Source organism: Hyla sarda, unplaced genomic scaffold, assembly GCF_029499605.1.
Source record: "Hyla sarda isolate aHylSar1 unplaced genomic scaffold, aHylSar1.hap1 scaffold_2784, whole genome shotgun sequence".
NCBI classification, from domain to species: Eukaryota; Metazoa; Chordata; class Amphibia; order Anura; family Hylidae; genus Hyla; species Hyla sarda.
The window spans coordinates 12,747-30,970 of record NW_026609487.1 but is presented as its reverse complement, the minus strand read 5'-3'; the positions used below and the strand labels follow the sequence as shown (position 1 = coordinate 30,970).

Here is an 18,224-nt window from a genome sequence, read left to right as displayed (position 1 = left end):
AAGAGATGGGGGGGAGGGGGGGCAGTAATCCACGAAATCTGCCCAGACTATAGGTAAGAGATGAGGGGAAGGTAATCAACGAAATCTGCCAATAATATAGGTAAGAGATGAGGGGGGCAGGTAATCCACGAAATCTGCCCAGACTATAGGTAAGAGATGAGGGGAAGGTAATCCACGAAATCTGCCAATAATATAGGTAAGAGATGAGGGGGGCAGGTAATCCACGAAATCTGCCAATAATATAGGTAGGAGATGGGGGGGGGGGCAGGTAATCCACAAAATCGGCCCAGACTATAGGTAAGAGATGGGTGGGGTACACACCGCAGTCCCCTTATATGATGATGGGGGGTGTACGTATCCTTATATGATGATGGGGGGTGTACGTCCCCTTATATGATGATGGGGGGTGTACGTCCCCCTTATGTGATGATGGGGGGGGTGTACGTCTCCTTATGTGATGATGGGGGGTGTACGTCTCCTTATGTGATGATGTGGGGTGTACGTCTCCTTATGTGATGATGGGGGGTGTACGTCCCCTTATGTGATGATGGGGGGGGTGTACGTCTCCTTATGTGATGATGTGGGGTGTACGTCTCCTTATGTGATGATGGGGGGTGTACGTCTCCTTATGTGATGATGGGGGGTGTACGTCTCCTTATATGATGATGTGGGGTGTACGTCCCCTTATATGATGATGGGGGGGTGTACGTCTCCTTATGTGATGATGGGGGGTGTACGTCTCCTTATATGATGATGGGGGGTGTACGTCTCCTTATGTGATGATGGGGGGTGTACGTCTCCTTATGTGATGATGGGGGGTGTACGTATCCTTATATGATGATGGGGGGTGTACGTCCCCTTATATGATGATGGGGGTGTACGTCTCCTTATGTGATGATGGGGGGTGTACGTCCCCTTATGTGATGATGGGGGGGTGTACGTATCCTTATATGATGATGGGGGGTGTACGTCTCCTTATGTGATGATGGGGGGTGTACGTCTCCTTATGTGATGATGGGGGGTGTACGTCTCCTTATGTGATGATGGGGGGTGTACGTCTCCTTATGTGATGATGGGGGGTGTACGTATCCTTATATGATGATGGGGGGTGTACGTCTCCTTATGTGGTGATGGGGGGGTGTACGTCCCCTTATGTGATGATGGGGGGTGTACGTCTCCTTATGTGATGATGGGGGTGTACGTCTCCTTATATGATGATGGGGGGTGTACGTCCCCTTATATGATGATGGGGGGGTGTACGTCTCCTTATGTGATGATGGGGGGTGTACGTCCCCTTATGTGATGATGGGGGGTGTACGTCTCCTTATATGATGATGGGGGGTGTACGTCTCCTTATGTGATGATGGGGGGGGTTGTACGTCTCCTTATGTGATGATGGGGGTGTACGTTCTCCTTATGTGATGATGGGGGGTGTACGTCTCCTTATGTGATGATGGGGGGTGTACGTCCCCTTATGTGATGATGGGGGGTGTACGTCTCCTTATGTGATGATGGGGGTGTACGTCTCCTTATATGATGATGGGGGGTGTACGTCTCCTTATATGATGATGGGGGGTGTACGTCTCCTTATATGATGATGGGGGGGTGTACGTCCCTTATGTGATGATGGGGGGTGTACGTCTCCTTATGTGATGATGGGGGGTGTACGTCTCCTTATGTGATGATGGGGGTGTACGTCTCCTTATATGATGATGGGGGGTGTACGTCTCCTTATATGATGATGTGGGGTGTACGTCTCCTTATGTGGTGATGGGGGGTGTACGTCCCCTTATGTGATGATGGGGGGTGTACGTCTCCTTATGTGATGATGGGGGGTGTACGTCTCCTTATGTGATGATGGGGGGTGTACGTCTCCTTATGTGATGATGGGGGGTGTACGTCCCCTTATGTGATGATGGGGGGGTGTACGTCTCCTTATGTGATGATGGGGGGTGTACGTCTCCTTATGTGATGATGGGGGGTGTACGTCTCCTTATATGATGATGGGGGGGTGTACGTCTCCTTATATGATGATGGGGGGTGTACGTCTCCTTATGTGATGGGGGGGGGGTGTACGTCTCCTCACGTGATGGAGTGGTGGGGTGTACGTCTCCTTATATGATGATGTGGGGTGTACGTCTCCTTATGTGGTGATGGGGGGTGTACGTCCCTTATGTGATGATGGGGGGTGTACGTCTCCTTATGTGATGATGGGGGGTGTACGTCTCCTTATATGATGATGGGGGGTGTACGTCTCCTTATGTGATGATGGGGGGTGTACGTCCCCTTATGTGATGATGGGGGGTGTACGTCTCCTTATGTGATGATGGGGGGTGTACGTCTCCTTATGTGATGATGGGGGGTGTACGTCTCCTTATATGATGATGGGGGGGTGTACGTCTCCTTATATGATGATGGGGGGTGTACGTCTCCTTATGTGATGGGGGGGGGGTGTACGTCTCCTCACGTGATGGAGTGGTGGGGTGTACGTCCCCTCACGTGATGGGAGTGGTGGGGTGTACGTCCCCTCATGTGATGGAGTGGTGGGGTGTACGTCTCCTCATGTGATGGAGTTGTGGGGTGTACGTCCCCTTACAGGGTGGGAGTTGTGGGTGTACATAGCCGTTCATCCTCATGACCCCTCGTTCTGTGGGGTCCGGACGGAATAATGTTAGCCCCTCGGGGTAGCGCTGATCAGGTGTCCCCTCCTCCTTTCCCACTCTCCATGACAATAGACTGTGCTAAGTTTAGCTTTACTTCACTTTTTGTAGTATAATTCGTCCCATTAGGAGTCATTGTCGGGAAGCTGAGGTGGGGGTCTGGGGGGCTCCGGGGGTCTTCACACAAGCCATGTGCCATCTTCAGCTACTCCTGACAGATTTTTGTTGTTTTTCCAGCTGTAAAGGAGACTCCGTCCTCAGATGTGCAAGCAAAGAGGGAGAAGGATCTGAGCACAGAAGCCAAGCAGAAAGCTGCGCATATTCTACCAGGTACTGGGGGCCACAAGAGTCTAATGTGTACTGTCCTTATACTGGGGTGTAATGGGGGCCACACTGTCCTTATACTGGGGTGTAATGGGGGCCACACTGTCCTTATACTGGGGTGTAATGGGGCCACACTGTCCTTATACTGGGGTGTAATGGGGGCCACACTGTCCCTTATACTGGGGTGTAATGGGGGCCACACTGTCCTTATACTGGGGTGTAATGGGGGCCACACTGTCCTTATACTGGGGTGTAATGGGGGCCGCACTGTCCTTATACTGGGGTGTAATGGGGGCCGCACTGTCCTTATACTGGGGGTGTAATGGGGGCCGCACTGTCCTTATACTGGGGTGTAATGGGGGCCGCACTGTCCTTATACTGGGGTGTAATGGGGGCCACACTGTCCTTATACTGGGGTGTAATGGGGGCCGCACTGTCCTTATACTGGGGTGTAATGGGGGCCGCACTGTCCTTATACTGGGGTGTAATGGGGGCCGCACTGTCCTTATACTGGGGTGTAATGGGGGCCGCACTGTCCTTATACTGGGGTGTAATGGGGGCCGCACTGTCCTTATACTGGGGTGTAATGGGGGCCGCACTGTCCTTATACTGGGGTGTAATGGGGGCCGCACTGTCCTTATACTGGGTGTAATGGGGGCCACACTGTCCTTATACTGGGGTGTAATGGGGGGGCTGCAGTTCTACACTGTCCTTATACTGGGGTGTAATGGGGGCCGCACTGTCCTTATACTGGGGTGTAATGGGGGCCGCACTGTCCTTATACTGGGGTGTAATGGGGGCCGCACTGTCCTTATACTGGGTGTAATGGGGGCCGCACTGTCCTTATACTGGGGTGTAATGGGGGCCGCACTGTCCTTATACTGGGGGTGTAATGGGGGCCGCACTGTCCTTATACTGGGGTGTAATGGGGGCCGCACTGTCCTTATACTGGGGTGTAATGGGGGCCGCACTGTCCTTATACTGGGGTGTAATGGGGGCCGCACTGTCCTTATACTGGGGTGTAATGGGGGGCTGCAGTTCTACACTGTCCTTATACTGGGGTGTAATGGGGGCCGCACTGTCCTTATACTGGGGTGTAATGGGGGGCCGCACTGTACTTATACTGGGGTGTAATGGGGCCGCACTGTCCTTATACTGGGGTGTAATGGGGGCCGCACTGTCCTTATACTGGGGTGTAATGGGGGCCGCACTGTCCTTATACTGGGGTGTAATGGGGGCCGCACTGTCCTTATACTGGGGTGTAATGGGGGGGGGGGGGGCTGCAGTTCTACACTGTCCTTATACTGGGTGTAATGGGGGGGGGGGGGCTGCAGTTCTACACTGTCCTTATACTGGGGTGTAATGGGGGCCGCACTGTCCTTATACTGGGGTGTAATGGGGGCCGCACTGTCCCTTATACTGGGGTGTAATGGGGGCCGCACTGTCCTTATACTGGGGTGTAATGGGGGGGGGGCTGCAGTTCTACTGTCCTGATCATGTTATGTTCCGTCTTTAGTTCTTGTATAACAAAAACACGCGGCAGCAGACAGAAGCAAGAGACGACCTGCACTGTCCGTGGTGTACGCTGAACTGCCGCAAGCTCTACAGTCTTCTCAAGCACCTGAAACTCTGCCACAGTCGCTTCATATTCAACTATGTGGTAGGGAGTACCCCGGGGGTACCTGGGGATTCTGGAGGGGTCTGGGGTCGGGTATCATTACATAAAATGTCTGAATGTTAAGTGTCATCCGTGCTGCTCTTCTAGTATCACCCAAAAGGGGCCCGAATTGATGTGTCGATCAATGAATGCTATGATGGATCCTACGCTGGAAACCCTCAAGATATTCACCGCCAGCCAGGTTTTGCCTTCAGCCGAAATGGACCTGTGAAGAGGACGCCGATAACCCACATCCTGGTGTGCAGGTGAGGGCAGGGAATGTCTATAGAGGCGGAGTATTAAACCTATAGGTCATGGGGGAGGCTGGAGGCTGTTCCTATAGGTCATGGGGGAGGCTGGAGGCTGTTCCTATAGGTCATGGGAGGAGGCTGGAGGCTGTTCCTATAGGTCATGGGGGAGGCTGGAGGCTGTTCCTATAGGTCATGGGAGGAGGCTGGAGGCTGTTCCTATAGGTCATGGGGGAGGCTGTTCCTATAGGTCATGGGGGGAGGCTGGAGGCTGTTCCTATAGGTCATGGGTGAGGCTGGAGGCTGTTCCTATAGGTCATGGGAGGAGGCTGGAGGCTGTTCCTATAGGTCATGGGTGGAGACTGTTCCTATAGGTCCTGGAGGCTGTTCCTATAGGTCCTGGAGGCTGTTCCTATAGGTCCTGGAGGCTGTTCCTATAGGTCATGGGTGGAGACTGTTCCTCTAGGTCCTGGAGGCTGTTCCTATAGGTCATGGGGGAGGCTGGAGGCTGTTCCTATAGGTCATGGGAGGAGGCTGGAGGCTGTTCCTATAGGTCATGGGGGAGGCTGTTCCTATAGGTCATGGGGGGAGGCTGGAGGCTGTTCCTATAGGTCATGGGAGGAGGCTGGAGGCTGTTCCTATAGGTCATGGGAGGAGGCTGGAGGCTGTTCCTATAGGTCCTGGAGGCTGTTCCTATAGGTCCTGGAGGCTGTTCCTATAGGTCATGGGTGGAGGCTGTTCCTATAGGTCCTGGAGGCTGTTCCTATAGGTCATGGGTGGAGACTGTTCCTCTAGGTCCTGGAGGCTGTTCCTATAGGTCATGGGTGGAGACTGTTCCTCTAGGTCCTGGAGGCTGTTCCTATAGGTCCTGGAGGCTGTTCCTATAGGTCCTGGAGGCTGTTCCTATAGGTCATGGGTGGAGACTGTTCCTCTAGGTCCTGGAGGCTGTTCCTATAGGTCATGGGTGGAGACTGTTCCTATAGGTCCTGGAGGCTGTTCCTATAGGTCCTGGAGGCTGTTCCTATAGGTCATGGGTGGAGGCTGTTCCTCTAGGTCCTGGAGGCTGTTCCTCTAGGTCCTGGAGGCTGTTCCTCTAGGTCCTGGAGGCTGTTCCTCTAGGTCCTGGAGGCTGTTCCTATAGGTCCTGGAGACTGTTCCTATAGGTCCTGGAGGCTGTTCCTATAGGTCATGGGTGGAGACTGTTCCTCTAGGTCCTGGAGGCTGTTCCTCTAGGTCCTGGAGGCTGTTCCTCTAGGTCCTGGAGGCTGTTCCTATAGGTCCTGGAGGCTGTTCCTATAGGTCCTGGAGGCTGTTCCTATAGGTCCTGGAGGCTGTTCCTATAGGTCCTGGAGGCTGTTCCTATAGGTCCTGGGTGGAGGCTGTTCCTATAGGTCCTGGGTGGAGGCTGTTCCTATAGGTCCTGGGTGGAGGCTGTTCCTATAGGTCCTGGGTGGAGGCTGTTCCTATAGGTCCTGGGTGGAGGCTGTTCCTATAGGTCCTGGGTGGAGGCTGTTCCTATAGGTCATGGGTGGAGGCTGTTCCTATAGGTCATGGGTGGAGGCTGTTCCTCTAGGTCCTGGAGGCTGTTCCTCTAGGTCCTGGAGGCTGTTCCTCTAGGTCCTGGAGGCTGTTCCTCTAGGTCCTGGAGGCTGTTCCTCTAGGTCCTGGAGGCTGTTCCTCTAGGTCATGGGTGGAGACTATTCCTCTAGGTCCTGGAGGCTGTTCCTCTAGGTCCTGGAGGCTGTTCCTATAGGTCATGGGTGGAGACTGTTCCTCTAGGTCCTGGAGGCTGTTCCTCTAGGTCCTGGAGGCTGTTCCTCTAGGTCCTGGAGGCTGTTCCTCTAGGTCCTGGAGGCTGTTCCTCTAGGTCCTGGAGGCTGTTCCTCTAGGTCCTGGGTGGAGACTGTTCCTCTAGGTCCTGGAGGCTGTTCCTCTAGGTCCTGGAGGCTGTTCCTCTAGGTCCTGGAGGCTGTTCCTCTAGGTCATGGAGGCTGTTCCTCTAGGTCATGGGTGGAGGCTGTTCCTCTAGGTCATGGGTGGAGGCTGTTCCTATAGGTCCTGGAGGCTGTTCCTATAGGTCATGGGTGGAGACTGTTCCTCTAGGTGCTGGAGGCTGTTCCTCTAGGTCCTGGAGGCACCCCAATCCCTGCAGCCTCTACACATAGGAGGCTATAGAAGACCCCCAATCCCTGCAGCCTCTACACATAGGAGGCTATAGAAGACCCCCAATCCCTGCAGCCTCTTCACATAGAAGACCCCCAATCCCTGCAGCCTCTACACATAGGAGGCTATAGAAGACCCCCAATCCCTGCAGCCTCTACACATAGGAGGCTATAGAAGACCCCCCAATCCCTGCAGCCTCTACACATAGGAGGCTATAGAAGACCCCCAATCCCTGCAGCCTCTACACATAGGAGGCTATAGAAGACCCCCGATCCCTGCAGCCTCTACACATAGGAGGATATAGAAGACCCCCCCCCAATCCCTGCAGCCTCTACACATAGGAGGATATAGAAGACCCCCCCCCAATCCCTGCAGCCTCTACACATAGGAGGCTATAGAAGACCCCCCAATCCCTGCAGCCTCTACACATAGGCTATAGAAGACCCCCAATCCCTGCAGCCTCTTCACATAGGAGGCTATAGAAGACCCCCAATCCCTGCAGCCTCTACACATAGGAGGATATAGAAAACCCCCCCCCAATCCCTGCAGCCTCTACACATAGGAGGCTATAGAAGACCCCCAATCCCTGCAGCCTCTTCACATAGGAGGCTATAGAAGACCCCCCAATCCCTGCAGCCTCTACACATAGGAGGATATAGAAGACCTCCCAATCCCTGCAGCCTCTACACATAGGAGGCTATAGAAGACCCCCAATCCCTGCAGCCTCTACACATAGGAGGCTATAGAAGACCCCCAATCCCTGCAGCCTCTTCACATAGGAGGATATAGAAGACCCCCCCAATCCCTGCAGCCTCTACACATAGGAGGATATAGAAGACCCCCAATCCCTACAGCCTCTACACATAGGACAAGGAGGCTATAGAAGACCCCCCAATCCCTGCAGCCTCTACACATAGGAGGATATAGAAGACCTCCCAATCCCTGCAGCCTCTACACATAGGAGGCTATAGAAGACCCCCCCAATCCCTGCAGCCTCTACACATAGGAGAATATAGAAGACCTCCCAATCCCTGCAGCCTCTACACATAGGAGGCTATAGAAGACCCCCAATCCCTGCAGCCTCTTCACATAGGAGGATATAGAAGACCTCCCAATCCCTGCAGCCTCTACACATAGGAGGATATAGAAGACCCCCAATCCCTGCAGCCTCTTCACATAGGAGGCTATAGAAGACCCCCAATCCCTGCAGCCTCTACACATAGGAGGATATAGAAAACCCCCCCCCCAATCCCTGCAGCCTCTACACATAGGAGGCTATAGAAGACCCCCAATCCCTGCAGCCTCTTCACATAGGAGGCTATAGAAGACCCCCCAATCCCTGCAGCCTCTACACATAGGAGGATATAGAAGACCTCCCAATCCCTGCAGCCTCTACACATAGGAGGCTATAGAAGACCCCCAATCCCTGCAGCCTCTACACATAGGAGGCTATAGAAGACCCCCAATCCCTGCAGCCTCTTCACATAGGAGGATATAGAAGACCCCCCCAATCCCTGCAGCCTCTACACATAGGAGGATATAGAAGACCCCCAATCCCTACAGCCTCTACACATAGGACAAGGAGGCTATAGAAGACCCCCCAATCCCTGCAGCCTCTACACATAGGAGGATATAGAAGACCTCCCAATCCCTGCAGCCTCTACACATAGGAGGCTATAGAAGACCCCCCCAATCCCTGCAGCCTCTACACATAGGAGAATATAGAAGACCTCCCAATCCCTGCAGCCTCTACACATAGGAGGCTATAGAAGACCCCCAATCCCTGCAGCCTCTTCACATAGGAGGATATAGAAGACCTCCCAATCCCTGCAGCCTCTACACATAGGAGGATATAGAAGACCCCCCCAATCCCTGCAGCCTCTACACATAGGAGGCTATAGAAGACCCCCCAATCCCTGCAGCCTCTACACATAGGAGGATATAGAAGACCCCCCAATCCCTGAAGCCTCTACACATAGGAGGCTATAGAAGACCCCCAATCCCTGCAGCCTCTACACATAGGAGGATATAGAAGACCCCCAATCCCTGCAGCCTCTAGGACAAGGAGGCTATAGAAGACCCCCAATCCCTGCAGCCTCTACACATAGGAGGATATAGAAGACCCCCCAATCCCTGCAGCCTCTACACATAGGACAAGGAGGCTATAGAAGACCCCCAATCCCTGCAGCCTCTACACATAGGAGGCTATAGAAGACCCCCCAATTCCTGCAGCCTCTACACATAGGAGGATATAGAAGACCCCCAATCCCTGCAGCCTCTACACATAGGACAAGGAGGCTATAGAAGACCCCCCAATCCTGCAGGGATTGGGGGGGGGGGGGGTCTTCTATAGCCTATGTGTAGAGGCTGCAGGGATTGGGGGGTCTTCTATAGCCTCCTATGTGTAGAGGCTGCAGGGATTGGGGGGTCTTCTATAGCCTCCTATGTGTAGAGGCTGCAGGGATTGGGGGGGGGTCTTCTATAGCCTCCTATGTGTAGAGGCTGCAGGGATTGGGGGGTCTTCTATAGCCTCCTCTGTGTAGAGGCTGCAGGGATTGGGGGGTCTTCTATAGCCTCCTCTGTGTAGAGGCTGCAGGGATTGGGGGTCTTCTATAGCCTCCTTGTCCTAGAGGCTGCAGGGATTGGGGGGGTCTTCTATAGCCTCCTTATCCTATGTGTAGAGGCTGCAGGGATTGGGGGTCTGCTATATCCTCCTATGTGTAGAGGCTGCAGGGATTGGGGGTCTTCTATAGCCTCCTATGTGTAGAGGCTGCAGGGATTGGGGGGGGTCTTCTATATCCTCCTATGTGTAGAGGCTGCAGGGATTGGGGGTCTTCTATAGCCTCCTATGTGTAGAGGCTGCAGGGATTGGGGGGGGTCTTCTATAGCCTCCTATGTGTAGAGGCTGCAGGGATTGGGGGGTCTTCTATAGCCTCCTATGTGTAGAGGCTGCAGGGATTGGGGGGGGGTCTTCTATAGCCTCCTATGTGTAGAGGCTGCAGGGATTGGGGGGGGGTCTTCTATAGCCTCCTATGTGTAGAGGCTGCAGGGATTGGGGGGTCTTGTATAGCCTCCTTGTCCTAGAGGCTGCAGGGATTGGGGGGTCTTCTATAGCCTCCTTGTCCTGTGTAGAGGCTGCAGGGATTGGGGGGGTCTTCTATAGCCTCCTATGTGTAGAGGCTGCAGGGATTGGGGGGTCTTCTATAGCCTCCTATGTGTAGAGGCTGCAGGGATTGGGGGGTCTTCTATAGCCTCCTATGTGTAGAGGCTGCAGGGATTGGGGGTCTTCTATATCCTCCTATGTGTAGAGGCTGCAGGGATTGGGGGTCTTCTATATCCTCCTATGTGTAGAGGCTGCAGGGATTGGGGGTCTTCTATATCCTCCTATGTGTAGAGGCTGCAGGGATTGGGGGGGTCTTCTATAGCCTCCTATGTGTAGAGGCTGCAGGGATTGGGGGGGTCTTCTATAGCCTCCTATGTGTAGAGGCTGCAGGGATTGGGGGGTCTTGTATAGCCTCCTTGTCCTAGAGGCTGCAGGGATTGGGGGGGTCTTCTATAGCCTCCTTGTCCTATGTGTAGAGGCTGCAGGGATTGGGGGGTCTTCTATATCCTCCAATGTGTAGAGGCTGCAGGGATTGGGGGGTCTTGTATAGCCTCCTTGTCCTAGAGGCTGCAGGGATTGGGGGGTCTTCTATATCCTATGTGTAGAGGCTGCAGGGATTGGGAGGTCTTCTATATCCTATGTGTAGAGGCTGCAGGGATTGGGGGGTCTTCTATAGCCTCCTTGTCCTAGAGGCTGCAGGGATTGGGGGTCTTCTATAGCCTCCTATGTGTAGAGGCTGCAGGGATTGGGAGGTCTTCTATATTCTCCTATGTGTAGAGGCTGCAGGGATTGGGGGTCTTCTATATCCTCCTATGTGTAGAGGCTGCAGGGATTGGGAGTCTTCTATAGCCTCCTATGTGTAGAGGCTGCAGGGATTGGGGGTCTTCTATAGCCTCCTATGTGTAGAGGCTGCAGGGATTGGGGGTCTTCTATAGCCTCCTATGTGTAGAGGCTGCAGGGATTGGGGGTCTTCTATAGCCTCCTATGTGTAGAGGCTGCAGGGATTGGGGGTCTTCTATATCCTCCTATGTGTAGAGGCTGCAGGGATCGGGGGTCTTCTATATCCTATGTGTAGAGGCTGCAGGGATTGGGGGTCTTCTATATCCTCATGTGTAGAGGCTGCAGGGATTGGGGGTCTTCTATAGCCTCCTTGTCCTAGAGGCTGCAGGGATCGGGGGTCTTCTATATCCTCCTATGTGTAGAGGCTGCAGGGATTGGGGGTCTTCTATATCCTCCTATGTGTAGAGTCTGCAGGGATTGGGGGTCTTCTATAGCCTCCTTGTCCTAGAGGCTGCAGGGATCGGGGGTCTTCTATATCCTCCTATGTGTAGAGGCTGCAGGGATTGGGGGTCTTCTATAGCCTCCTTGTCCTAGAGGCTGCAGGGATCGGGGGTCTTCTATATCCTATGTGTAGAGGCTGCAGGGATTGGGGGTCTTCTATATCCTCATGTGTAGAGGCTGCAGGGATTGGGGGTCTTCTATAGCCTCCTTGTCCTAGAGGCTGCAGGGATCGGGGGTCTTCTATATCCTCCTATGTGTAGCGGCTGCAGGGATTGGGAGGTCTTCTATATCCTCATGTGTAGAGGCTGCAGGGATTGGGGGTCTTCTATAGCCTCCTTGTCCTAGAGGCTGCAGGGATCGGGGGTCTTCTATAGCCTCCTTGTCCTAGAGGCTGCAGGGATTGGGGGTCTTCTATAGCCTCCTATGTGTAGCGGCTGCAGGGATTGGGAGGTCTTCTATATTATCTAATGTGTAGAGGCTGCAGGGATTGGGGGGTCTTCTATATCCTCCTATGTGTAGAGGCTGCAGGGATTGGGGGTCTTCTATAGCCTCCTATGTGTAGAGGCTGCAGGGATTGGGGGTCTTCTATATCCTCCTATGTGTAGAGGCTGCAGGGATTGGGAGGTCTTCTATATTATCCTATGTGTAGAGGCTGCAGGGATTGGGGGGTCTTCTATATTATCCTATGTGTAGAGGCTGCAGGGATTGGAAGGTCTTCTATAGCCTCCTATGTGTAGAGGCTGCAGGGATTGGGGGGGTCTTCTATAGCCTCCTATGTGTAGAGGCTGCAGGGATTGGGGGGTCTTCTATAGCCTATGTGTAGAGGCTGCAGGGATTGGGGGGGGGGTCTTCTATAGCCTCCTATGTGTAGAGGCTGCAGGGATTGGGGGGGTCTTCTATAGCCTCCTATGTGTAGAGGCTGCAGGGATTGGGGGGTCTTCTATATCCTCCTATGTGTAGAGGCTGCAGGGATTGGGGGGGTCTTCTATAGCCTCCTATGTGTAGAGGCTGCAGGGATTGGGGGTCTTCTATAGCCTCCTATGTGTAGAGGCTGCAGGGATTGGGGGTCTTCTATAGCCTCCTTGTCCTAGAGGCTGCAGGGATCGGGGGTCTTCTATATCCTCCTATGTGTAGAGGCTGCAGGGATCGGGGGTCTTTTATATCCTATGTGTAGAGGCTGCAGGGATTGGGGGGTCTTCTATATCCTCCTATGTGTAGAGGCTGCAGGGATCGGGGGTCTTTTATATCCTCCTATGTGTAGAGGCTGCAGGGATTGGGGGTCTTCTATATCCTCCTATGTGTAGAGGCTGCAGGGATTGGGGGTCTTCTATAGCCTCCTATGTGTAGAGGCTGCAGGGATTGGGGGTCTTCTATAGCCTCCTATGTGTAGAGGCTGCAGGGATTGGGGGTCTTCTATAGCCTCCTTGTCCTAGAGGCTGCAGGGATCGGGGGTCTTCTATATCCTCCTATGTGTAGAGGCTGCAGGGATCGGGGGTCTTTTATATCCTATGTGTAGAGGCTGCAGGGATTGGGGGGTCTTCTATATCCTCCTATGTGTAGAGGCTGCAGGGATTGGGGGGTCTTCTATATCCTCCTATGTGTAGAGGCTGCAGGGATTGGGGGTCTTCTATAGCCTCCTATGTGTAGAGGCTGCAGGGATCGGGGGTCTTCTATATCCTCCTATGTGTAGAGGCTGCAGGGATCGGGGGTCTTCTATATCCTCCTATGTGTAGAGGCTGCAGGGATCGGGGGTCTTCTATAGCCTCCTTGTCCTAGAGGCTGCAGGGATCGGGGGTCTCATGTCTCACATTTCCATGTTTAGGCCCAAGCGCACCAAAGGCGTCATGTCTGAATTCTATGAGTCGGAGGACGGTGAGGTGGAGCAGCAGCGGACCTACAGCAGTGGACACAACCGCCTGTATTTCCATAGTGACACCTGTCTACCACTAAGACCCCAGGAGATGGAGGTGGACAGTGAGGATGAGAAAGACCCCGAATGGCTGAGGGAGAAAACGATTACTGTGAGTGTGTGGTGATGGGGGTCCTGTGTTCTTCCTCTGGGGGGCGCCATCTGACATTCTCTGCTCTCATTTAGCAAATTGAAGAATTCTCGGATGTGAATGAAGGGGAGAAAGAAGTGATGAAAATGTGGAACCTGCACGTCATGAAACACGGGTGAGTGCAGGGGAGGGGCTTATGGGATGTGGTAACACAGGGGAGGAGCTTATGGGATGTGGTAACACAGGGAAGGGGCTTAAAGGGATGTGGCACCACACTGCAGGGGAGGGGCATATGGGATGTGGTACCACACTGCAGGGGAGGGGCATATGGGATGTGGTACCACACTGCAGGGGAGGGGCTTATGGGATGTGGCAACACCGGGGAGGGGCTTATGGGATGTGCCAACACAGGGGAGGGGCTTATGGGATGTGGTAACACAGGGGAGGGGCTTATGGGATGTGGCACCACTTCAGGGAGGGGCATGTGGGATGTGGTAACACAGGGGAGGGGCATGTGGGATGTGGTAACACAGGGGAGGGGCTTGTGGGATGTGGTAACACAGGGGCTTAAAGGGATGTGGCACCACACTGCAGGGGAGGGGCATATGGGATGTGGTTACACAGGGGAGGGGCTTAAAGGGATGTGGCACCACACTGCAGGGGAGGGGCATATGGGATGTGGTAACACAGGGGAGGGGCTTAAAGGGATGTGGCACCACACTGCAGGGGAGGGGCTTAAAGGGATGTGGCACCACACTGCAGGGGAGGGGCATATGGGATGTGGCACCACACTGCAGGGGAGGGGCATATGGGATGTGGTACCACACTGCAGGGGAGGGGCATATGGGATGTGGCACCACACTGCAGGGGAGGGGCTTATGGGATGTGGCACCACACTGCAGGGGAGGGGCATATGGGATGTGGCACCACACTGCAGGGGAGGGGCATATGGGATGTGGTACCACACTGCAGGGGAGGGGCATGTGGGATGTGGTAACACTGGAGAGGGGCCTAGAGGGATGTGAGGGCGGCATGGGAGGGGCCTAGAGGGATGTGGGGCTGCAGGGGAGGGGCCTAGAGGGATGTGGGGCGGCGGGGCCTAGGGGGATCATACCTGGCATATGAGTTTTTCATGCATTTAGCCTTATATGAAGCAAGCAGGGCCAGACCGACTTCCCCCTTTAATTTTAATACACTAATGCTCATGGTGTATGGAGCAGGCTCCCAGCCAGGGGGTACAGCTAATAGCCAACATGTGGCTGGCTATTAACCCTTTAGATCGCTAATGTAAAAGCTGACAGCAGCGTCTAAAGGGACATGTAAATGCCCCCTGGTGGTCAAGTGGGGTGCCTGGAGCAGGCTCAACCAAATGAGCACCGATCACACAGATGAATGGAACTGATCTGTATGAGGAATCTAATGATCCTCCTAAAAGTCCCCTAAGGGACTAATAGTGTAAAGAAAAAGAACACATTAACCCCTTACATATTAATAGTTCACATCACCCCCCCCCCCCCCCTTCCCATTATAAAAAATATGTAAATATAACATGTTGTTTGGTATTGCTAAATGCGCAATTGTCCAAATTATTAAAATATAACATTATATATCCTGTATGGTCAATGTAAAAAAATACTACTGCGTTTTTTATCCCAGAAAAAAATTAAATGTTCAAAAAATCCGATCAATACCAAAATGGTACCAAAACAAATAGCAGATTATGGTGCAAAAATGTGCCCTCTTACAGCCCATTATACAGAAAAATAAAATGTTACAGGGTCTGCATCCTATTTATAAAATGACTTTTAGAATGTTTTTAAATTGGTAAAATATGACAAACACATGTAATATTGGTGTCATCAGACCGATCCAAATAACATGGTAGTCAGACGGAACGTGAATGGCAAAGAAAAACTAATCTGAAAGGTTTTATTTCACATCACAAATAATTTTTTTCTTTGTAATGGAGAATATTTTATGGAAAAAGAATGGCGTCATTACAAAAACAAGCCTCATATGGGTGTGTGCGGGGAAAAGTTATGGCAATTATAGGGTGAGCCGGATAAGGCAGAAAGGATTTACACGACCTTTCACAGGTTCTCCTGGTAACAAGTGCATCTTCTCTTTTAGTCCCTTTTTTACACACCCATTTATTGCTGGTAGTTGTAGTTCCTCATATTTATACTTGTTTCTGGCAGGTTCATTGCAGACAATCAGATGAATCACGCCTGTATGTTATTTGTGGACAACTATGGACCCAAAATAATCAAGAGGAACCTGTGCCGAAACTTCATGCTGCACCTGGTGAGCATGCACGACTTCAACCTCATCAGCATCTCCACCATAGACCGGGCCGTGTCCAAGCTGCGGGACCTGCAGGCAAAGCTGGATGATCCCCTGAGCTTCATCCCCATTGAGGCTGCGGCCGATGAGATCACCGCGTCCCAAACCAATGGCTTCACAGAGAGTAACGGGCGAGAGCGGGCACTGGAGAACGATCACACGTCAGGGGTCCTGAAACACAGCAAAAAGCAGCGTCTGTGAGGACGAGCCATGCTTCCAGCCCAGGGCGCCCTGCAAAGCAATACACCCCAAAAACCACGCCTCTCCCCTCACCAGCCAGAGGGTGCACACTTTTTGTACCTTTTTCTTTTTAATCCTCTGTCGTTGCCTCCAGGACTGACTGTTATTTTTAGCCTTTTCATATTGACAATTGAGGTTTGTATTTTATCCTCACATTTTACCATTTCTGAGAGGGGAAAGGCGATCATGAAATAAGCGCCCCCTCCCAATAATACTTTGGAATCGGTGTACAATATCATGTCTGGTGAGAAGATTAAACTGTATACGGACTGGACTGCCAAGCAGGGTCGCACCTTCCCAGGGTGTCCTTGTGGTGTTGGCCCTCCTGTTGCCTATTCCTAAGGTGTCCCCTGTGATGTCTGGTGTGCAGTGTTATGCTCCCCTGTGTCCTCTGCGGCCTCTTAAGCTCTTAGCAGGGGTTCGGATCTCTAGTTACTTGCTGCCCTGGCTCTCCTGTGTGGTTCTGTGATGTCCGGGCTCTGCGGTGCGGCACTTATCTGCATTGTCCAGCTCTGCAGTACGGTATATTCCCAGGTGTGTCCGGTCTCCAGGTTCTGGGAATGCATTAACTGTGTCTAATAGATAGTTCTGCACTGCGCCCCGGCCCTTGGGTGTTGGGGCTTTGCAGTGTGGCTCTTGGGTGGGTGTGTTTGCTCTGGGGGGGGTGCCGGGCCTGGCAGTGCATCACTGCTCTAGGGGGGTGCGCGGCACTGCTCTAGGGGGGGTGCGCGGCACTGCTCTAGGGGGGGTGCGCGGCACTGCTCTGGGGGGGGGTGCGGCACTGCTCTGGGGGGGGGGTGCGGCACTGCTCTGGGGGGGTGCGGCACTGCTCTGGGGGGGTGCGGCACTGCTCTGGGGGTGTGCCGTGGCTCGGCAGTGCGGCACTGCTCTGGGGGGGGGGAGGGGGTGCCGGGGCTCGGCAGTACTGTATATTCCTGGGTGTGTAGGGTCTCCAGGGTTTGGTGGGCCCTCCTTATTTATATGGGGCTCCTGCCGCCCCCTTATCCACCTTTGCTGTGGTCTCTACAATCCTCTTGAATTGTACATACAGCGAGGTGGGCAGCCATGCGGATGTTGTTGATGCTATTTAATGTGTGTGGGGGAGGGGTGTTCACCATGTGGTTGTGGCTCTCAACCTATAGGAAGGTTTTGGGATTCTGACTAGGTGTTCCTTTGCTTTAACCTTGTGTCCCCCTGCGACCCCCTTCTCTGCACATGACGTGTAGGCTCTGTGTAGCTAGACTGGCGATGTTTGCACACGACGTGGTGACTGCTTCCTGCACAATCCTCATCCCTGTGTCTTAACTTTTGTCGTGTCCATTTCTAATAAACTATGAAATGAAGCTGAGTCCTGCGTCTTGTCTGCGCTGGGGGTCACCTGACTGTCAGGTTATATGGGATTTACCTGTCATCCAGTGCCTCATCCGGATCGGGTTTATGTCTATCACCCATATTTCACTAAGTAATAGTACATTACAGCTGCTCAAGGTCTTTTTCATCCTGCCAAAGGGAGGGGATGTGTCCTTCTCTTACTCCCTGCTCTGTAACCCTTTCCTCTCTGGGTTTATGCTGCACACACAATGATTATTGGGGATGCCTGTACAATATGGTGAGTGTATAACTTCCATCTTCCTAAAGAAGTGCAGAGGTACATACATTTGCTATATGTTCCTATGTCATTCATGTGTCCTCCTTTGCCAAACCTGTTATGGTTGGAGGTAGTGTTGCCTTAATTGTGTGCCTGCTGCTTTTGCAAAACTTCCAGATATTCCAGGCATGCTTGGAGTTTTGCAACAGCTGGAGGCACGTTTGGTAAAACCCTTTTGTTACAGCATGCTGTGTTCCTTCTGCATCTGGTGTCCATGACAATTGGACACACACATACTGGTGTGGGACTCCTCAGTGTCCCAGGAGGTATGGGGACCCCTAGTGATAGGATTTTGAAAGGCAGTTTTCTTTAATTAAATGTGAAGATTTTTTAAAGTATATTAGAAAAAAAATTGTATAGCCAAGATGTATAACATAAAGTTTTTATCAGTCATGGACCATTTAACCCCTTCCCGCTAAAGGACTTATGCATACGTTAAAGCATCCGACACGTTTGCACATTTGGACGTATGTATATGCTGCCGTGGGCAGCGCAGGAGATCAGCAAAGGCACCTGGCTGTTTAATCACAGCCGGAGTCCAGCCACGATCGCACCGG

At 52.8% G+C, this 18,224-nt stretch overlaps 1 protein-coding gene across 1 annotated transcript; it reads left to right on the top strand.

Moving 5' to 3' along the window:
* Positions 1 to 2,897: 2,897 nt before the first annotated feature.
* On the top strand, positions 2,898 to 17,362 carry LOC130325985 (polycomb protein Suz12-like; the record flags this gene model as incomplete). The annotated part of the gene is given in 7 exon segments (XM_056553334.1): positions 2,898 to 2,968; positions 2,970 to 2,990; positions 4,501 to 4,644; positions 4,750 to 4,907; positions 13,259 to 13,457; positions 13,532 to 13,611; positions 15,635 to 17,362. Coding segments are annotated over 7 exon segments (1,019 nt in total), but the record flags the coding sequence as incomplete, so codon positions are not given.
* Between the last annotated feature and the right edge of the window lie 862 nt (positions 17,363 to 18,224).